This window comes from Trachypithecus francoisi, unplaced genomic scaffold (genome assembly GCF_009764315.1).
Source record: "Trachypithecus francoisi isolate TF-2019V2 unplaced genomic scaffold, Tfra_2.0 Lachesis_group1, whole genome shotgun sequence".
Lineage (NCBI taxonomy): Eukaryota > Metazoa > Chordata > Mammalia > Primates > Cercopithecidae > Trachypithecus > Trachypithecus francoisi.
In genome coordinates this window covers 58,459,163-58,482,260 of record NW_022681454.1, presented here as the reverse complement: position 1 = coordinate 58,482,260, position 23,098 = coordinate 58,459,163, and the positions used below count along the sequence as shown (strand labels likewise).

Below are 23,098 nucleotides of genomic sequence, written 5' to 3'. Positions count from 1 at the left end.
TTATTACCTGTCAAAATAATATTTTAGATATATTGAATTAAAGCATATTGTTAAAATTAATATAACTTAGTTTTACTTTTTTAAAATGTGTCTACTAGAAATGTTTAAATTTCTATGTGGCTTGTAATTTATTTCTATTGGATAGTACTGTATCAACTCAATTAAGTTTTACACTAGTTTAAATAAAGATTTCATTATGTGCATCACATCTAAGAAGGAGTTTCTTCCTTCCTGAAATATTGTCAGGGCTGTAAACCAAAAAGTATTTGAGACAGATCTTCATCAGTTTAGAAGTTTATTTTGCCAAGGTTAGGGACATGTCTATGACACAGCCTCAGGAGATCCTGAGAACATGTGCCCAAAGTGGTTCAGGCCATGACTTGGTTTTATACGTTTTAGGGAGACAGAAGACATCAGTCAATACATGTAAGATGTACATTGGTTTGGTCCAGAAAAGCAGGACAACTTGAACTAGGAGCTTCCAGGTCATAGGTGAATTCAAAGATTTTCCAATTGGCAATTGGTTGAAAGAATTGATCCAAAGACCTGGAATCAATAGAAGGGAGTGTCTGGGTTAAGATAAGGGGCTGTGGAGACCAAGGTTCTTATTATACAGATGAAGCCTCCGTGTAGCAGGCTTCAGAGAAAATAGATTATAAATGTTTCTTATCAGACTTAAAGAGTCTATTCTGTCAGTCTGAAGGTCTCCATTTTAATGTTAATGATGATCATCTATGCCTGAATTCCAAAGGGAGGAGGATTAATGAGGCATGTCTGACCTCCACTTCCCATCATGGCCTGAACTAGTTTTTCCGGTTAACTGTGGAATCCCCTTGGCCAAGAGGAAGGGTTCACTGGGTTGGTTGGGGGGCTTAGAATTTTATTTTTGGTTTAGAGGGCTTTATTCTTAGTTAAAATAAAAATTACTGACACATGGTTTATTGTCCTCAAGTACCTCATGCAGCTTCAAACAATGAACAATGTTATTTAAATCAGGGAAATTATCATGTTTCATCATGCTCTTTTAAAACTGCCCCATTCAAGCAGATATGTCTTAATTGAGTTCCAAATTTTCCCTTTTGCACATATTCCACTACTTCCTTTCATCTTTTTTGCCATTAAAATTAAAAATTGGAGTTAAGAAGAGAAAAGCAAAGTAATGGGGAGAAGTATGGCAGACCCAAAGAAAGTATTTTGCAATGCAGCTTGGAGAGAGAGAAATAAAGCCAAGACAAAATATATGAGGGTCTTGAGGCTGCTGCATTTTTGCCTTTCGGGAGGAGAGTGAGGTGGGGAAGGGGCTGACAGAGATAGTTTAGAACTTTCCACTGCAGCTCAGTTGTAGCAGGAGACTGATTACTAGAGGTAGACCCCAAGACACATAGTTCTGTGTGTCAAGAAATAGCCACAGCAGGTATTAATGTTTTCTTCTTGTATTTTTATTTTTTCTAAGACAGAGTTTCTCTCTTGTTGCCCAGGCTGGAGTGCAAAGGCACGATCTCAGCTCACTGCAACCTCTACCTCCTGGGTTCAAGCGAGTCTCCCACCTCAGTCTCCCAAGTACCTGAGATTACAGGCATGCGCCACCACGCCCAGCTAATTTTTGTATTTTTAGTAGACACGGGGTTTCACCATGTTGGCCAGGCTGATCTTGAACTCCCAACTTAAGGTGATCTGCCCACCTCAGCCTCCCAAAGCACTGGAATTACAGGCATAAGGCACCATGCCCAGCCATTTTCTCCTTGTATTTTAGAGCTTGTAATGCTTTAATGTACTCCAAAGCTTCTCCTCTAATAATGGCTGACATTCATTGGTACTTAGAACACACCAAGCCTATCACATATATAATCCTTTCAATCTTCCCTATAATGCCAGGAGGAAACTATCCTATGCTTGTACCACTATTATATTTTGGAAGCACAAAACTTGTCTGATTTCACAGGTTCACTGCTAGAGAGGAATTTTGCCTCACAATGATTATACCTCAAGTCTCACCCATACCTGATTTTTACAGTATTTCAATGAGACTTTGGATTTTAGATGCTGGAATGGGTTAAGGCTTTTGAGGCTGTTGGGGTGGATGGAGTGAATGTATTTTGCATGTGAGAGGACATGAATTTCGAGGGGGCCAAAGGGTGAAATGTTATGAATTGAATGTGTCCCCCAAAATTTACATGCTGAAGCCCTAACCCCCAATAGACTATAGTTGAAGATAGGGCTTTAAGTAAGTAATTATGGTTAAATGAGGTTATATAGACGGGACTCTAATCCAACAGGACAGGTATCCTTATAAGAAAAGGAAGAGATACCAGGAGTGTGCACATACAGAGAAAAGGTCAAATGAGAACATAGTGAGAAGAGAGCCACCTGTAAGACAAGGAGAGAGGTCTTACCAGAAACCAATACTGCCAGCACCTTTGAGACAGGAATAATACAGGGTGGTCGCAGGAGATTAGAAAATTCCAGACAGCAGTTTTGCCTGACTAGCAAAAGAAAACTGTTGAAATAGCTGCAGAAGCTAGGAACTGATAAGACCCTGAATACCCGAGGTATGGACCCAGCTGGCTAAGACCAACTGGACCCAACATGGCACTGGATTTGACCTAGATTTCTCCTAGGACCTCATTATATTATTGTTAACATTATTAATTACATACCCACTAGTGCCATGACAGTCTGAGAACACCCATATGTGGTGTAAAAAACAGGTGGTACCACAGTTCTGAGAAATTCCTAACTTTTTCCACGAATTTTAATGAATATTCCACCCCTTGGTTAAAGAAGCCCATAAAGATAGAAACTCCAAACTCCATTGAACAACTCTGTCTTAAGTACCCCCACAATCCCCTTATTGCAAAGTGCTTTTCACTTTGCAATAAATCTCCTACTGTCACTATTTCCTGACTCATCCTTGAATTCCTTCTTGCAATAGTGTCAAGAGCCTGAACACTGGTATTGCCTTGGCCTTAGACATCCAACTTCCATAACATGGAAAAAATACATTTATGTTGTTTAAGCCACCTAGTTGGTGATGTTCTGTTATGGCAGCCCTAGCAGACTGATATGGAAACAAAGAAATAGAGGTGCCAAATAATTAATTAGAATCACTCAGTTAGTAGATGGCAGAGGGGATTAGGACCCAACCTCTAACCACTGCAGCTCTCTCAGCCAAGTTATTCTCTCACTTAAGCCAAGAGACCAGATGAAACCATCTCATGATATCAAGAATCCAGAAATAATACTTCTATATTATCTAAAATTATAAAGGATAATATATTCAGGATGTAAAAATCTAAGTCAGCCAAGAGCAATTATTTTTGGTAAAATATTAAAAGTCCACAACACTAAAAATTCATTTTATCAATGATCAAAAAAGAGTCAAAGTCAGTAAAAGGTAGATTTATCTGAGATTTTATCCCAGTGGAGTATTATAAAAGAACTAAGAATTTTACTAAAAAAAATGGCTTTTGCTGTAAGTCAATGGGTTATATGCAAATTCCATCCCCGACTGCACTGAGGAATACTAGTTCCCCTGCTATTATATCTCATTGCATCCCTTAGTTTCCTTCAAAGTTTTATTCCGTATAAGTATTTCTCAGTCTTACTTTGTAAAATTTGGATAATAATAGTATTTGGGGGGAGAAAAGATAATTTTTCTCTCTACCCTTTATGAGTTCTAAGTTGGGACCCCCTATAACAAAAGACAGATTAACAACAACAACAAAAACCCCACAGATGTATTAACATGTGTATTTCATATATTTATATATACACATATATATCTATGAGATAGTCAGGGAATTAGTAATTTTCAAAGAGGTGGCTTTGAATTCAAACTTAAATATCATCTTCAGCTGAAACAAAGAAAGAGGAGTATGGGGGTAGGGGTGCAGTTATGAGGAAGTGACCAGGTAAAGCATGGTAAACAAAGTATGTTATGCAGATTTAAGTCAGTGCCCTCTCCATTAATGAGAGTTTCTAGTAATTTAGTGCCATCCTTTTCTTCCTAGTACTCAGAGGAAGACATTCTTACAAATGAAAATTCCCTTTATCGATTTAAATTCACCCTACAAAAAGGTAATTCCACTCTGTTCTCAGAGTTGCTCCTATAGCTGCTGTTTCTCAAACAAATACTTATACCAAAAAGACATATTTTGAAGTGCCATATTCCGGTCTTCTACAGTATCTGTCTCACAAAGTTAGAGTGTAGAAATTTAAACACATGACTGTACATAAAATGCTTGGAACAATTAATAAATTTTCATCATTATTATTATTGTGGCATTTAATATAATGCTATTGCATATGTCTTTGTGATTATTCATTCAATGTTTAACTCCCCACTACTAGAAAATAAGTTTCCTGGTGCAGAGACAATTAGCCCCTGTGGCACACATCACAGTGTTCCCTGCTATAGGTTCTCGTCTCTATCTGAGCACACAAAAATAACATGCTTTCTTGCTTTCCTGAAGTTGGGCATGACCATTGACTTGCCTTAACCCATAAAATACGAACAGAAGTGTCACTTTTAGATGGAAGATTTGAATACTTAATTCTCCACTTCTCTCTTCCCCTAACTCAGTGGATATGAAACTGTTAGCGGTGGAAGCTATCCAAGTCACTGGCGGGGAATCAGTACAGGTCTGCAGCAACCTCAATTCTTGCCTCAAAAGAAAAAATACAACTGAGGGGTGTAAGGCAGAAAAAGAGACTGAGGCAAGTTTCAGAGCAAGAGTGGAAGTTAATTAAAAACCTTTAGAGCATCAAGAAAGGAAAGTACAGTTGGAAGTGGCCCAAGCGGGCATCTTGGCGGTCAAGTGCCCCATTTGACCTTGGACTTAGAGTTTTACATGCTGGCCTACTTCTGGCATCTTGCATTCCTTTAATGCCCCACGAAGGTCATATCCCAGTTAAACTCCACCATGTTGCATCTTAATGCACATGCTTGAATTCAGTCGCCCAACTCCTGAGATTTTTTTTTTTTTTTTTTTTTTTTGAGGCAGAGTCTTGCTCTGTCGCCCAGGCTGGAGTGCAGTGGCCGGATCTCAGCTCACGGCAAGCTCCGCCTCCGGGGTTCCCGCCATTCTCCTGCCTCAGCCTCCCGAGTAGCTGGGACTACAGGCGCCCGCCACCTCGCCCAGCTAGTTTTTTGTATTTTTAGTAGAGACGGGGTTTCACTGTGTTCGCCAGGATGGTCTCGATCTCCTGACCTTGTGATCCGCCCGTCTCGGCCTCCCAAAGTGCTGGGATTACAGGCTTGAGCCACCGCGCCCGGCCCCAACTCCTGAGATCTTATCGGAAGCTGCTGATTACCAGTTTCAGGTGTTCCCTATTTATGGGGAGATGGCCATTCCCTCGTGCCAGCTGTAACCAATTATTATTTTAGAGAGATAGTTAATAACTGCCTGGCCACCACATGATGGTTTCCTGATTTTCCTGGTGGGGTGTGGGGGGAGCCCTCTCCTGCCCCACTCATGCCTGGCTAGCTACCTATTGTAACAAAAGCAGGTTTCGATATGGTGGTACAACACTGAATCCTGAGGACAGCTACTCTGAGGAGTAACCTGGATCCATAGCAGATTTTGATGAGCAAAAAATAAACCATTATTGCTTAAGCTTGGGAGACTTTGGGCTGGTTTATTACAGCAGCAAAACCTACACTACCCTGGCTATTACAACCATTATATTCCCATTGTCTAGCATAAGGGCTGGCTGGCATAAAATAAGTGATTAAATATGCTCTGACTAAATTAATAAATTAAAATTTTTAATCAGCAATTAAAATGAACTATTTTAATCAAACAAATTATTTCAACTCTATCCTGCGTACAATAGAAAAGTATTGGAAATTTTCACTGATTAGTGTGTCGGAGTCATGATTCTTTGAGCACCAAACCAGTATCTTAGATATCAAGGTTAGAGTTGCACATGCTTTGCACTCCAGAAAGACTCCTTAAAGTTTTGCTGAATTTCAATTGAATAAATTTTTCTTGTGAAGTGGTCTTCAGAAATCTTTATTTCTGCCATAGAGTCACTTACTTAACCTGCCCTATTTAAAGCGGCCAGTGCCTGATAGAATGTCACTACATAACTCCATCTGTGTGTGGTCCCTGCATCCATGACAACCAAAACCCAGATGCAGAAATTGTTCATAATCACATAGATTATCCTAGAAACCAGAAGAACCTTGAAGTCAAAAGCATTCAGAGAACATGTTGAACAAATTGAATTTGCAGTTTATCTGGCCAGGGAGGACGGAGAGGGGATGGGCACTTGGTTTGAGTATTTTTTGTTTCTCATTCCAACAGAAATTAATAGATTTACCAACACAAAGAGAAAAAAATTTGATCCAAATTTAATCTGGTTCTGGAAGTGTGAGCAAAATCTACAAGTGGTAGTGTGATAGAGTCAGGCAGAGGAATTGACCATAGACAAGGTGCTCAGGCCTCCTAGAGTCAGCTTCTGGTATGTGAGAAAGAAGTGAGAACAGAGCCCATGGCATATGAAGAAGATATCACAGAAAAAAGAAAGCTGTCTTCCACACAAATAATTTATTTACAAAGGCTTGTTAACTCCTTCAGTGCCCTAGCTCTGGTGACTAGGGGACCAACAGGTTCATTAATAACAGAATTGGGAGAGAACCTGGCATCTGCTTTGATCGAAGTGTGAGAATTAAGCAAGCCTAAAGTGTAGCAGGAGCAGGGAGGGAACTGAATGAAAGGTCAGTTCTAATCTGTAGGCTTTGGAGAAGCTTTGGGCTCTGGAGAGGGAGTAGAGTACAGAGGTTGAGCAGGGTGCCCGGGCAGGCATCTTATCACTACTTGCGAGTTGTTTGAACTCGGGCAAGTTAAACTTCTCTGTGCCTCCACTTTCTCCCCTGAAAACGAGGAAATAATCTCCAAGGATTGTTGTGAGAACTAAATTACTTGGTTGATTCTTGAACAGCCCGTTGTCCAGAGCCTAGCACATAGCAACCACTCAGGAAATGTCAGCCTTTGTTATTATGGGCCCAGTGCACAAACTATTCTTACCAGTTATGCGACCTTGAGAACATTGTCTTCTCTGTGCCTTCATTTTCTCATCTGTAAAATGAAATAATAATAATTCTTGGAAGGATTCATGAAACAACGCCTAGTAAGGTGTCTGGCTTAGTTATTCCACCATCAGTTACCTGACATTAGTATTTTCTTCTAGTAAGAAGCTGAATACAGCGGCAGACATCCTGGTTCAGGCCCCAGGAAACTCAGCCGGGTTGAATGTGGATGAGGGTTTAATATGTACACGCAGAAGTGTTTGGACAAATGAAGAAGGTCCTTATTCTTGGAACATGTGTCAGTTCTCCGAGGGAACACCTAAAATGACATAAGGTCACCTCTCTAAAGGCTGTAAGCTCATGTAAGAAAAGCTGAGCTAGATTCCTAAGGGTAGAGATGTGCTCACACTTCTTTTCATCCCTAGTTCCCAGCACAAAGCAAGGTGCTGCAAACATTTGCCGAACCCAGGGTCTCGGGTCCTGACTGTCCAGCAGAGGCCGCTCTGGGCCGGGGCTCTCGGGACCTGAGGGCTGAGAGAAGGAAGGCCAGGGGGTGGCCCTGTCATTGCCGCGGGGCCCGGGTGGGAGGGGTTTGGCAGCGGCAGGCGCGGCGGCGGCGGCGGAGGCGGCCCCGGGCTCGGGCGGCTGGGATGGAGCAGAAGCGCGCGGAGCACTGGAGGGAACGCAGTTGACGGAGCTGCGCTGCGTTCGCCTCGTCTGCCTCGCGCCTTCCACTGGAGCTGTCCGCGCCTCCCAGCTCCCACCACAGCCCACCCGGCAGAGGAGTCACTACCAGCGCCCAGTGCGCTCTGTCAGTCCGCCACGTCCCTGCTGCCCGCTCCGGGCTTGGCACCAAACACCAGGCTACCATGGTCTGCAAGACTCTCTTCGCTCTTTGCATCTTAACGTCAGGTAATTGGCGCCATCCTCCCGGAAGGGCAGGTCGCGGGGTGGGCCCCAGTGGCGAGCGCGGGGTCAGAGCTGAAGCTAGGAGACCCGGCAGCGAGTCGCCGCGCGCCGGCGCCTGGAGTGGTGCGAGTCTCCGGGTTGAGTGCGCAGGTGTGTGCGCACTTAGATTTGAGGTGATGTGCGCCTTTGGCGGTTCCGAACCGTGCCGAGGGAGGGGACGATGGGGTCCTTCCTGCCGCAGCCCGCGCCTGCACCCGCACAAACTCCAGCTTTGTGGAACAGGTGGCTGGCTGAGCTGCGCGTTCGAGCCCAGGGTGGGCAACACGGACTGCGCCTCAAGGCTTCTCTTTCTTCACCAGGGTTTTGGAGCGCACTCTGCCAGAGTACGGGACCAGACTTCTTGTTGCGGTTCGGCACTGGAAGGGATGAAAAAGCAGGGGAAGTGGGGGTGGGAGGTTCGCATCTGGGAAGGCTTCAGCAGCTGCTGCGCGCCTGGCGGGGCAGGTTTGCTTTCTGGAGTCTTGGCGGTCTCTGATCTCCGGCGTCCATTCCTAGTTACGCTTAGGATGATGTGGCACTAACAGCAGCGGCCCGGCCTTGGTCAGGCTCGCAATCGTCACTGGGGGTTGCAAGGCTACCTTCTGCCCCAGAGATCCCCAAAAACGTATCCCATGGAAGAAGCTATTAACTTAGATAAACTAGCATCCTCTCCCCTCCCCCTACACCACCTCTGAAAGGCTTCCTAGGAGCCACTCTCGGGTTTCGGGACCACAGACGGCGACGACCTCTGGCAGCGGGGATGGGGAAAAGGGGAGCCAGACGACTGAGCTCGGCTTGGCGGGGACCGGGGAGAGATTCAGAAAGACGCTTTGAATCTGGAGTTCAGGTACCCATTTTTTCGAGAAAATGTCTCCCGAAAAGGGACGACTGGCTGTGGATATGGTGCTGGTGGAAAAGGTAGCCCTACTGCGCGGCCACTGGCATTTTCAGTTAAATGTGACCCAAAGTCACATAGCGCAAACCGATTCTACTCGTGCTTGAGTCTGTATTTTCTCCCTCTGAGTTCGTCGGATTCCTGCAATTGTGGACACGAGTCGTCGCAATCCCTTGAAAAGAAGCTAGCGGTTTTCTGGCAGCTCACAATGGGTAATGCAGTTATAAGGAAAAGTTTCCCAATTTGAAACTATAGCGTATTTTCTCTACTTACTGAACGTCCGTCTGAGAAAAACTCTTTCGCGCTGGTATCTCGGCACGGTTTGGAGACGCGTCCGCGGACAGTTCCCGAATACTCGGAGGCGACTTTGGCTGCCCAGCCTCGGGCTGGGCTCAGAGAGCCTGGGTCAGGCAGATGTAATAGGCAGCGGAGCTCCTGGCTGGCTGCCGGTGGTAATCCCGTAATCCTCAAAGCAGGAGGTGCTTACGTAATGACACGGAAGGTACCTTTACTTCTCCTCACTCAAAAATCTTTTCTTGAGGTTCAGAAACCCTTGAGTGAGTCAGTAGAGGGGTTCGTTTGCTAATTTAATTTAGTGGCTTGTCTTATTTATTTAATCATTTCCTTTTCTAAACAGCTCTGGCAGTTGTCAAAACCGGGATTAACCCGAACAAGCTATGTATTGTAGCTTCCCCACCCCCACCCCCACCCCCAAGACCCTTTTCTCTTTCTTTCTTTTTTTTTTGGTTCAGCGTTACAGTTTAGTTTAACTCCGCTATTGCGGGAGGAATATCACCCTTGACCCACCGCCAGAGTGAGGAGACTGGTGGGCCAGGGACCAGCTGAGCACCACACCTACCCCCATACATTAATTAGGATCAGAGTCCAGATGGTCACAGCCTTCCACCTGTGAGGCTTGAGACTCAGGAAGACATACTGCCTCATTTCCCTAGTTATGTTTCGATGTGCATATCCCAAGCGGACAATGATGAAACTAATGGACGCTGCATTTTCGCTGAAGTTTGTGCCTCTGAAGGAATCTCTTTAAGACGTCAGTTGTTAGGGCTACTTTGCAATAAATTTCATGAAAAAATATGAAAACTGGCATAAATACCTCATGAGATTCTTTGCACCTTAATTTTAAGGTGTTTTCAGAATGTAAAATATAATTTTTAAAGAAAAAAATAGACGTGTTGGTAAAGAAGAAAAAGATGAGGGTTCTTGAAGTGAAAGTGGCACATGGGTTTTGGGGGCTTATCCCAGAACTCCCTAGCAAATCTCTAGTTAGTTTCACCAGGCCTTATTTCTTTTCTGTTTCCTTTTCTTTTTCCCCTTCTAGCCATAGGCTTCAAAAATATTTCTGTAAAATTCTTAAGGTGATACTTTCTTGAGCCAGGAAAAGCGTTACACAGGGGCTTATTTTTTGGCTCAATAAATCCTCTCAAAATATACATAATATTTCCTCCAGCACATATAATGAACACTTGCAAATATGTGTGCATTGTCAACAAGCCAGCAAGGGTAGATCTCCACATTTATTCACTCGGGTATATATAAACATATTTATATATTTATGGAGAAAGGGCCTAGCTCTGTCACCCAGACTGGAGTGCAATGGCGCGATTCCAGCTCCACTGCAACCTCGGCCTCCCCATCCTCTCACCTCAAGCTTTGGAGTAGGTGGGACTACAGGTTCACACCACCATAGACAGCTTTTTTTTTTTTTTTTTTTGTAGATATGAGGGGTATTCCTATGTTGCCCAGGTTGGTCTTGAACTCCTGAATGTAAGTGATCCTCCCACCTTGGTCTCTCAAAGTACGGGGATTACAGATGTGAGCCACTGTGCCCAGCCTCATTTGTATTTCTAAAAGGAGAGAGAAATCTTAGATGGTCTTCAGTTCTCTCAAGGTTGATTATAGTAGAAAACTAGCATGTCTATTGTACAAACCATTATCAAACACTTCTTATGCCAGTATAAGGCATATTGCAGTACTGATTCCAGATTAAAACACAAACCAGAGCCTCCAACGTTTGTCCCCAAAAACAAGAAGGGAATGAGAATGGCAGGCCACTGGTAGCTTCCACCTTTATCCCTCTCTTGCTCCCCATCTGGATTCTCTTCCTTTCTTCTTGCCACCATGGTTGTTACAGTCAAGTTTTTTATGGCCCTATTTATTTAAAAACTCCCTCAGTGAAGTATGAGATACATTAGAACTTTCAAAGGCATTTTCTGAATACTCAAGAAGGACAAAAAGGAAAGACACTAGGTAAGAGAGGCACAAACCTCATGGTCCTATTTCTCCTGCACTGGGTCTGCTCTGTTTGCCCCTGTCTCCTCTCGGGACCTTCCACCCGTTACCCAGCCACCTTGCGCAGACATATTGGTCCCTTGGTGATTAAGACGTAGATCACCAGAGAGCTAGATTCCCAGTCTGCCACACAGCTAGGGATCCTATTTGAATTCTGGTTCTGGTAGGTACCTCTTCTCCAGGTAACTAACACCTAGAATGTCCTTATCCTTGAAGGAAGACTTACTTCACCCTGCACATTTATGACTCTGTACTTGATATATGTCAGCTTAGTTGCCTTATCACACATATATTAAAATATACAAAATTGTGCACACATTTAAAGGAAACAGGAAGGCTGATTATGGTTTGTTGGGGGTGGTTGTGAAGAGTCACTTGCTTTCCTTAGCCTGAGAAACTCCTATTCCCCTGAAATCTGTGGTCACAGTCAAAGATGTGACATTTCCTTCACATGAAAACTGACCTGAGAAGGTGGATGAACACTCTTTGTTGTTCTCTTTGTTGTTAACTGATGCATTTACAGAGGTAGTGTTTCAAGATGGTAGGTGCGTAGATTCTGCAGCTAGATTGCCTAGGTAAAAATCTAAGCTTTACTACTTACTAATTGTGTGATTGAGGGCAAGTACATTAACCACTCTGCATTTTCTTATCTACAATATTTGGAGAATAAAAAATTGGAGTTATTGAAAGTGTTCAATAACTGAATATACCTATAGGTATACAGTGCTGGAGACATAGCAAATGCTCAATACGTGTTAGCTGTTGTTGTTGCTATTACTCTTATTAATGAAGTGTACTATATTCTACACTAATTAGGTCATCCTCTCCAAAAGCAGAGTTTATATGTTTGTACTTGGACTATGTAAATCTAAGATCTCAACTAATATTCCAGTGCAGTGCCAGCTGTTCCAGCAAACCAATGTGCAAATTAAGAAAATATTCAGCTGAGCCTACTAAATGCCTAATTTGAAAAGGTTAATAATATGCCAACTCAGATTTAGCACAAGAGTCCAAAAAATTCTCAGTAACAAATAGATGTAAAGTCTCACCAAGGAGTTTATTTCTTCCATAGAAACTTTTGCAAACTGGTGTGTTTCAAAAATTCAACTCAGCTAAACCTCAAAGGTCAGTTTCCCAGAGCTACAAACTTGAGATAATTCAGATTAACAACTTAGGAAAGACAGGTCATTTTGTCCGAATGCTCCAAAACAATAGCAATCATCAATAATTGCTGCATCTCTAATTTAACTTCAGCATTTGACCCCAGTCTAATTGTGCTTGTGTTTTTATGAGAAAAACATTGGCCAAATATTATACTGTTTAAGCAGACTTTCTTAAGCAATAATTTACCCTAAGGGGGTTATAACACCCCACCGGAAGCAATGGACAACAACATTTTTTAAGTGTTTTCAAAACGAATTTGACTGTCTTAAATCTAAATGAAGGAATCCTGCAATAGCAGTTAAGACAGTTTGCTTCCCTTTGGAAGTGTCTATCACTAAAATTGGGCACATTAGTTTAGAAATTAAACTTATTTGTCTTGTTCATAAGATATCAAGCGAAGCAGTTTCCTTGGAAAAATTGATGTTTTATGTAGAAGACAGTGGTAATTCTGAGAAGAGGTGGGCAGATATTGAATGTCTGCTTTATCCAATGTTTGCTTTTTACTTAGACATACAGAGCTATTAGGTTGTCATCTAGTTAATGTGCAAGCCGGGCAACTATTCAGTAAGACTGATTTGTGTATGTAGTTCATGACATTTATTTTTTTAGTTACAGCTTAAATTATTTAAATGACAGGATTGATGTAACATTGTATTTTCTAATGTGTGAATCTTTAAATGTTCCTCATAACCCTTTACGCCAGCATAACCAATTTCTTTCACCTGTTTTAACATGGCTTATAGATGTTGGGAACTTTGCCATTGGGTAAGTAATAGAAATCATTAAAATGAAATAGACAATTATAGAATTCATCTCATCTGTGCTTTTCATTGGTACAGGATGGTATAATGTCAGTTGAAAATAGTCTTAATTTTCCTTTGGCTAGTATTGCCGAATTTAGCAAATAAAAAACAAAGGTTGTCTGGTCAAATTTGAATGTAAAATGAACAGTGAATTCTAAGTACGTTCCATGCAATATTTGGGACGTACTTAGACCAAATCTTTCTTTTTTGTTTATCTTAAATTCAAATTCAACTGGTTGTCTTGTGTTTTAACTGCCAACCATACTTTTGGCCTTTCATCTGCAGTTCATTTATGCAGAGACTTTGATACAGGATTAGCTTTATTTTGAAGCCTGCCTCATGGGGCTTTAGTTACCCTGCACCATTTCATTAGAAATAATCTATTCATGGGAAAACATGGAGATTTAAGAGCAGCTCTCTGGGTTAGCAACTATATGGATTAGGATTTAGAGGCAGCACTCACACCAATGAGATATTTTGATTCTGATTATATATCCATTAACTGTGTATTTCTGAACATTGATGGGATTTATATAGCCCCTCTAAACGACTTTAACCCCTTTTGACTCTTCCTCTATATAAAAAAGTATATTTTTAATGGTAGCAATGGTCTTGCTATAGGGGCTGGGACTCGAAGCCTTCCGGACTCTAACTGGCATTTAATTTAAAAGGAAAGTTATGATTAAAACTGAAAACTTTGAATTTCAGTGCCGTCTTTTGTGCCAGGATCTTAAGAAATCTCACAAATATTAATTATATAAGGTTTACATAATCCCTGCTGGGTAAGTCTATTGGTATCACTTGGAAGCTGTGGCTATATAGAGCCTGAAGCACCATATTAGATAGAATTTTAAGACAGATGTTTAAAAAAAATCCATTGATCAATTGAACTGTGGTGGATATTTGTACCTTTTATACCTAAGGCAAAAATCTGTGAATACCTTACTGTTAAGTGGAAAAAGTATTAAGATAAATTACCAGGTGTGATATTTAGAAAACATGTCTATTCAATACAAAATAAGGTGAGTGGTGGAATACACCTTTGATGATAACATCTTCCACTTACATTTCAAATTCCAACATTTGATTTTCTTTTCAATGAACAAGGAAATAAGGACCTGGGAACTTCAGTGCAGGTGTTGAACATGAAAGGAATTAGATGACAGAGGGTTTTGTTTATTTGTTCTTTTTGTTGTTGTTGTTTTGGCCATGGTTATAAACTTGTAGCTACCATTCGGAATTCCCAGAGGTTAGAACACCTTATATTTCCTAATACGAAGTTAACAAAATACACGTTACCTTTTACGTTGTGATATTTTTACCAGGGGTAGTACACAAGCATAACTTCATTACTTACAGGGTTCATTCACCCACTATTGTATCCATAATGGATAGTTATTGGTCCTCTATTCTTTATGACATGGTTTTAGTTTTGTTGGAAAAGCTTTTGTGATCTGTCTTAGTTTGTCCAGGCCACTATAACAAAACACCATAAACAGGGAGGCTTATAAACAGTATTTATTTATTCCAGTTCTAGAGACTGGGAAGTCCAAGATCAGGGCATCTGCACGTTCTGTGTCTGGAGGGGGCTGTATTTCTGGTTCATTAGCTGTGTCCTCCTCATGTGGTGGAAGGGGTAAGGCAGCCCTCTGGGGCCTCTTTTATAAGGCACTATCCTCATGGTCTAATCACTGCCTAAAGTCCCTACCTCCTAATACCATCTTTACCTTGGAGATTAGGATTTCAACATATGAATTTTTTCAGAATGCAAATATTGAAGCCGTAGCATGATCCCACAGATAGACAGCAGATAGATACCATAACTAACTGGTGTTGACAATTATTTGATTGTTAGAACACTCCATACTATAGGACTCTTGCTTTGTGCTGTAATTGGATTCTTCAGGAAGAACAGTAACAATTATTGTAAAGGTTAAAGGCTGTCTGTTTATTTAGTATGTTAGTTACAATGCACTGACTATATGTATTTAGGACGATGTTTAAGATCCCAGTCATTCTATTGAATTAATGTAATGTGTCATATTAGGAGAGGATTTCAGTGTATCTTAGAATTACATGAGGTGACCTCACTGCCACTTGTTCATCAGAGGGTCCTAAAGAAAATCTGGTGGATTGAAGATGTCTTTCTTGGCCTTGAAAAGAGGCAAGTTATTGGTAGATCACACACTCCACTGATCATGGGAATTCTTGCTATTAATGAGCATTGCCGCCTGAAGGGCAACATCAAGACATACACTTTTACCACATTCAACTAGTGGGGAACCCTGGATGTTTTATCTTAAAAATTACAATGTTGATGGAAATGACATTCAGGAGGAGAGCCCAGATAGTCTCCTTTTTGGGGACCTATTCAGATAGGTTAGACCAGAAGTAAAAATATTCATCATTTACATGATAGGAAGTGTTGCTGGGGGCAGGAAGTGTGATATCAAATTACGTGCAGAAACGTGGTAAGAAATGCGCAGTAGGAAGGGGCAGTGACTGTTTCAGAATTTCTGCACAGATTACGGAGGAGAAGCTGGGGGCATAATGTTTCATGAGACCAAGAAAACATCAAATGGCTGAATCAGGGGAGGAGGAGGATTAAAATGATTTTGGAGTACTAAGTCTCAAATCAACACTAGATGCTACTTCTAGATATGAAAAATTCATTTGATTTCATTTTTAAAGGAATAAGGGATACCTCTTCAAATTTATATGAATATAATATTTGTTTTAGTATGCCTCCTTAGTTCTGTGAAAAGTTACAAAGTGAGCCTTTCAGATGAAATAATGTGTTAGACTTTATGGTGGGTAATTAAGATAACTTTGGCATCATGAAAGGAAGTGAAGAATAAGAAAATGCCCTGTGATGTAAAGATGAAAGCAGCTACATGGTTTGACTCAGTTAAGGAGGGCAAAGTGGTCTAGGGTTGCCTACTTCCAGGCGTCCTTCCTAAAACTGCTCTTCAAAAACAAACTGATTATGAGAAGACTCTCCTTTAGATGCTCATACGAAGAGAAACATAGCCCTGATATTTGTCAGGTGATGAAGGGATTTGTGTTATTTTATATGAGAAGCAATATGGTGTGGTAACAGAGGCTTTAGAGTAAGATAGACCAGCAAGCAATGCCAACTCTGTGCTCTCAGTTTCCTTCCTTGTAGGGTTATGACAATAGACATAGAGTGCCATGGGAGTAGACATTCAACCAGTCTCTATCAAGTATGTACACCAACAAGAAAAGGATTTATTTTATTTTACTTCATTTGCTTTCTCTGTCTCCCACTACGAGATTGTAAAGTGCATGAGAACAGAAATGATGGTGGGTTTTTTTTCCACTGTTGTATCCCCAGCATGTAGAACAGAGCAAGAAACATAGTGTGTGCTTTATAAATTTTCATTCAGTTAATTTTTAGTTGAGAATCAACATGTGCTAAACCCTGTCCAAGGCTCTGGATATACATTAACGAACAATGACAAAACTCTGCCCTCAGGGAATTTACATTCTTTGAGGATGATAAATTTTGACTTAGTCAAAAGGAAATCAGTAGTTGAATATCTAATAGTCATCTCAAACTCAACATGTCCAAAACTAGCTCCTAGGCTTTCTTCCCCTAAGGGGCTTACGTAAAGCCTTCTGCATATCAATGAATGGAAATGCCACTTTTCTAGCAGCTCAGACTAAAAATCACGAGTCATCCTTGAGTCCTCTTTTTCTCTCAACACTCCGCATTCCAACCTTCAAGAAAGTCTGTCTACTCTTGTTTTAAAATATGTACAGAATCCAACCACGTTTTGCCTCCTCAGTTTCTCCCACTCTGGTTCAAGCTACTACTGTCTTTCTCTAAGAGCACTGCAGTGGCCTCCTCTCAGATCTACTTGCTTTCAACCCTCCCCTCTCAGGTCTGTTTTCTGCATAGCATAGCAACAGCGAATTCATTGGAACTATGTCAGTCACTCCTCTGTTCAGAGCCCTGTAATGGCTCCTCATTGTTTTTAGAGTAAAGGCCAAAACCCTTAGAGTGACCATCAAGACCTCCGTGAGCTGGGGCTTTGTTGGTTCTTGAATTGGATCTTCTACACTCTTCTTTGCTCACTCTGCACCAGCCACAGGACTACCTAGTAGCACATAGTAACCAAGTCCTCTGTCTGGAATGTACTTTCTCCAGATATCCACATGACTAATTCCCTCACTTCCTTAAAACTTTTGTCAAATGTCACCTTCTCAATGAGACTTAACCCTGACCGACCTCTTAAAATTGTAGTCTGTTCCACTTGCCAACACCATATTCCTGGTGCCCCTTATCTGACTCTTGCCTCTACTTTTTCTTTAAAGTCTATCTCCCTCCATCCCTCCTTAACCCTCACTAAAACATAGCTCTAGGAGGACAGAGATTTTTGTCCCTCTTGTTTGCTGTGGTATCCCACTGTGTTAGAACACTGTGTGGGCACATGAGGATACTAAAAATCTATTTGTTGAATTGGATGATTAAAATACATTTCTGAGGGCTGGCAAAATGAAGACTTAATTCAGATTTTGCCTTAAATGACCCAAAAATGAGACACTGGCAAACTTGCTTACTATCAGGTGCTTATGTCTAGTGCTTCCAAAAAGCTTTTTAAAAAAATGAGTCAGGCCTTTAGTCTTCATTGAGGATTACAGAAGCTAAACTTTGAAAATCAGCTATTTTTGAACTATACACACACAAAATTCTTCTTCTTAAAATGTAAGCTTTATTTGGTGCCATAGCCATCATTTAAAAATAACTGAAACTTTGTAAACTCCCTGGACAATTAAGAAAATGTCACCTTTGAGCTCAGCTAGGGAAGATAAAGATACTTTCACCATTTGAGCATTTTTGAGAATTCCATATAACTAAAAATAACCTGGTGATGAAAAGTGATTTGAGTCTAAGGGAAGCACGATTGAAAGTTACCCAGTTACATCTGAGAAATTTAAGTAAATTAAGATGATGAGTGGTAAAGTTATAAGTTAGTCACTAATAAGCTGAAGAACAGAATGGGAGCTTTGTTGACCTTAGAGACCCTGTGCTACCATCTTTGGTTATTCTGAAATACGAATTGTGTTTTATACTAAGCAATGGATAGAAGGGATGCAGAAGTCTTGCCTCAAATAAAACCTGTACCTTAGCTGAGATTGGAGAAGGAAGCACTTGTCATCTACCCAGCAGGGCTGACACCTCTTAATGTGGCTGGTGTTAAAGTCCCCAAGGTTGGCATATCCCCCAGCTTCATCATGAAACAGATCCTCATGGTATACACTGACTTACTCAAAATAAGAATGTTTAATTATTTTTTGGCTGACAAAAAGAATATGAGCTTAAAAAATAACATGCTTGCCTTGCAGCCTTAGTAATCATGGTAAAATTTAAGATTATATCAACTTGAAGAGCAACCTATAAACAAACCAAAGAAGAGGATGACACTTTGTGTTTATTTAAAATATTTGCCTTGCTTGTTCCATGATATGTCCATTTGTCCATTCTTGAGAAGGGCAGGCTCTCAGCCATCTTGACATCAGCAGCCCTGACTGTAAACAGGGGTGTGTCCCCAGAGAGTAGCTCTGACCTGTGCTGGCGGCCCAGCAGGGAGCTGTGTCTGGTCTTGTGCTTGTGGCACTGGAAGACAGGTGACCATGGCCCCACCTCTTCTCCCATGGGAGTCACCATGTTCTCCGAGTGAAATGAAAAGCAGGGCCTAATTTCTCACCAGAAGGAAAAGAATTGCACATCAGCAAGAGCAGGCAGGCTTTCAATGCCTCCAATCTCAAAGACAAGTGTGGCTGCTCAGGAAGTGAAAATGGTTCCATCACTGAGAATAGAGTTTCAGATTGGAGGGGTAACAGAAAAGAGGAAAGTGTGGTTTTTGAGATTCAGAAATTTACAGCCAAGATTTTGGTTAAAAAAAATTAATGTCATAAGAAACAGCTGTCTCTTGTTTTATAATGGTTTTTTAAAGCCACATTACACAGAAATAGATAAGAATGTATCTGTCACCTACCCATACCTGATTCAAAGTCCTGTTTGTTTGCCTGTTTGGGTTAAGAACTGTTTTTAATAAAAAATAAGTTAGAAACAATGTAAATGTCTAACAATAATGTGCTGGTTAGATCAACCAACATAAATTAAACATTCATACTGGGCAATATTAGGCAACTGCTTAAAATAATGAAATGGTCCATGATGTACTGACATGCAAAAATGAATATAATATATTGGCATAATATATTGTAGCTTTATATTTCACAGTACATTGGAAAAGCAAACTACAAAATAAATGTACATTGTGTGTGCCTGTGGAGAAAGGGTTTAGAAGGATACAGTGGTATCTGATAAGGGAACCTTGGGTCACTTTTACTTTCTCTCCCTGTCTCTTTCATTGCCTGAACTTTCAAAAAACAGTCTGTATTTCCTTTACAATTTTAAAAGTTGAGATATTATGAATATTGTTAATCCCTCTTTACCAAAAGTTAATGTGGTTATAGTGACTGCTAGATGGCTACTTTGATGTTTAAAATCTTGATTCAAAATTCATTCTGCTGGAGCCCTCAAAAATAAGATTTTAGAGAAGCAAATAACCTCAAAAACGTTTACCAGGCATCACTGATGTAATGGTCAGAGGAGGTTCTGGGAAGGAATGGACTTAAAGAAATATTCCATTTTCTAAAACCAGATGCTGCATAAATCATTGATCAGGATAACCATATTGCATAGTATTTTAAGGGACTCTGTCCTAACTGATCAGTATTTAATATACTTTGTTAATTTTTTTGGTCTCCTCTCTTCATCATATATGGGAGCAATTTCTTAAAACATTATTCTGAGCTCTTCTAAAATGAAAGTGGCCAATACAGGTATCAAAAAAGAAAAACAGCCCTCAGAAGAATATACAATTTATTTTTCTTTTGGCAACGTTAAATTTGTTATATAATCTTTTCAATAAAATAATTGATAAAATGTGGTGTAGGCAAATTACGCTAGAGGATACGTTATTAATACTCTGTGACATTATCAGAGAGCAGCACAGGTGTGACTGGGGAGAGAGCCGGAGCAGAACTGACTGGAAGTTTTAGGGGTGATCTAGGCCAACCTCTCACGTTATAGATAAAACTAGATATTTGGGAGTGTCACATTTTTAAATTTTTAGTTTTACTAGGCATCACACATTGTGCTACATTCATTTCATCTGCCACTTCATCTAATCCTCTCAGCACCCTAGAAAGTAGGCTATTCCCATTTTGCCGTTCAGGTCACTGAGGTTCAGAAGTCAAGTAATGAGCCACAGATCACACAGTAGATAAGTAACAGAACTGGACTGGACGTTGAACCCAGGTCTCTAATTGTTTACCCACCTCTGCCCCATTCCCTTGAACTACCAAATCAGTTGCTAAATTCTCTTGCATAAATATAGTCTCTAGAAATTTTGCCAACTCTGCTTCTCTTCCCCATCCCCACAGCCTTGTTTGAGAGCCTTATCATCTCTTATCAGTAACTCCTAAACGGTCACCCCTTTTCCTCCCACAGTCTCTTGCCAGTCTTGGGACTCATTTAGGCCATGCCAAATTGCCTGCTCTCTTCCAAAGGAAGAGGATAATGTTATAGGTGCTCAGATTATGGTTTGTAAATTTTATTTCCGCTAAAAAGAATGAAGGCTCCTTGGAGAAGTGGCTAATTCCAGGTCTGGGTTAGGAAATACGTAAGATGAATCTGGAATATCTTGTTAGACCGGATAGTAAACATAGTCTCAAAGAATACTAGGATCCTGTCAGAAGGACTCAAAACCACTTAATGAGGCACTAACTGGCCAAAGGTGGGACGATTTGAGCATTGATGATGATTATAATTGTAATAGATTGAAACACATTAAATACGTTTAAACTCGTAAGTTCACAATAATACCAAAAGCCAAACAATAATAATACAAAATTCATTGATTCATTGGAGAATGCTAATAAGCAACACGTTATTTTGAAAACATAATAGATGACTAGAAAAACAGTCAAGTATTTTATTGATTTATTTATCTAAGCCTGCTTTTATTTTGTGAAGTGTACCATTGAGTGACCAAATATTAGATGATGGGATAATTTTCTCTATAAGATTATTCCAGCTAATAAATGAAGAAGACATGGAAAAAATAGAATATCACCATATTGTATGACCTACTGAGTTAGTGGGCTTGGGTACTAATCATCAGTGACTGCCAACACCATGGAGTGTGATGCTCTTGGGTACTATATCTCCTAATGGAGGAATGCACTATCCCCTATGAAGCAGTCTTGCCAAATTGAAAGAAACCTACATCTGATCAAGCTTCTACTTCCAACAATAAAGTCACAGGAAATACAGAGGACTGGGGAAGATGTTAAATCACACTGTGGGGATGATATCAGCAAACTCCAGACTCTGGAAAACTCTATGGGAAAAATAACCAGGTTTCTTCAATAAATAAATTGCAAGAAAAAAAAGAGATTGAGAGAAAGATTGACAGAGGTAGGAGGAATTTATAGACTAAAAAGAGACTTAAGAGATATAGCAGCCAATCACAATTATGAACCTATTTGAATCCTGAATCAAACCAAAATTGTAAAAATAAATGATGACATTTATGAGACAATTGTGAATTTGAACACTGACTAGATATATGATAACATTAAGGTATTGTTAATATTTTCAATATGATAATATAACCCTTATGTTTTCAACAACCCTTATCTTTTAGAGATACATACTATTTTATTTATAGAAGAAATGCTATGATGCTTGGGATTTACTTCAAAATAATATGGGAGTGGGAATATTATAGGAAAAATGACTGTGAGTTAATAATTGCTGAAACTGACTGAAAGGAACATGGGGATTCATTATACTCTTCTCTCCTACTTTGCAGATGATTACGTTCTTCCATTATAAGTAGTTTTGAAACAAGTCCTCTAGACCTCCTAATTGCTTGCAAAACCAGTCCACAGTGTTTAGCAAGTGACTTGGGATTTGAACTAGAGGTGGAACAAAAGAAGGGAGGTGCCTCTTGTCATGATGTGAAAGGCCAGAGAAGCAGAGGTCATTCTCGTTTGGAAAGTCTTCCCCAAGAAGACTGCTGGACGCTTTCAGGCCTCTCTGCCTTTGCTCATACCATTTCCTCATTCTAGAATGCCACAGTCCTCCATTCTCTGCCAACCAAAAGTCTCTTCATTTTGCAGGCTCAAATTTTTCCCTATGTTCTTCACATGTCAGCCCTACTAGTCTTTCAGCTTTTAGAGAATAGAGATCATGTCTCAGCTTCATATCCCTTCCTCCCAGGTATGAGCACATATGTGGTAAGTGCTCTGTGCTTGTCAAATTGAACTGCAGAAACTGGGGCTCAAAATGTGGACTCCAAGGTCTCACAGCTAGTTAGTGAAAGAACTTAACTAAAAATCTCATGTAAATGTTAGTCCCTTGACTTTAGGACCTCCAAAGCCTCTTCAAGCTTGTTCACCAGCATTCCTTTCCTTGGGAGTTAAGATTTAAAGGCTTTATGATCTCTGAGAGAAGTAACACATTAACTTAGAGTAGCTGAAAGTTATTATCCATCACCATGTACTGGCATGTAGAAAAGGAAGGCCCCGGGTGAGTGGCCTATAAGACAAATACATCTTATAGGGAAGAAGGAAGTAGGAAGTAGGCTGGAACCTGCAACACCACTTGGATCAGGAATTGCACAGTGAGAGGCATGGTGAATCCACTGGACATCAAAAAGACACAGAGGAAACACGGGAGAGATGACAGGTTCCAAGAGATCCAGTTGGCTGGTTTCCTGTGATTACACATCAGCAAATGGAATTTGAAAGGGCATTATAGGCCAGGCACCATGGCTCATGCCTGTAATCCCAGCATTTGGGGAGACTAAAGTGGGTGGATCACGAGGTCAGAAGTTCGAGACC

The 23,098-nt window shown here is 40.7% G+C and overlaps 1 protein-coding gene across 4 annotated transcripts in view; it reads left to right on the top strand.

Annotated features, from left to right (window-relative positions):
- Positions 1–23,098, top strand: part of PARM1 (prostate androgen-regulated mucin-like protein 1) — a 162,822-nt gene that overhangs the window by 43,697 nt on the left and 96,027 nt on the right. Inside the window, exon 1 of one of the 4 annotated variants that reach the window (XM_033214427.1) lies at positions 7,616–7,945. The exons of 2 other annotated variants lie outside the window; for them this stretch is intronic. Coding sequence is in view for 1 of the 2 variants with exons in the window: in XM_033214426.1 (XP_033070317.1) it covers positions 7,903–7,945 (43 nt within the window). In the remaining variant the exon portion in view is untranslated. Of the gene's footprint in view, positions 1–7,615; positions 7,946–23,098 lie in introns of those variants that run through there. One more of the 4 variants, XM_033214426.1, reaches the window with a different exon arrangement.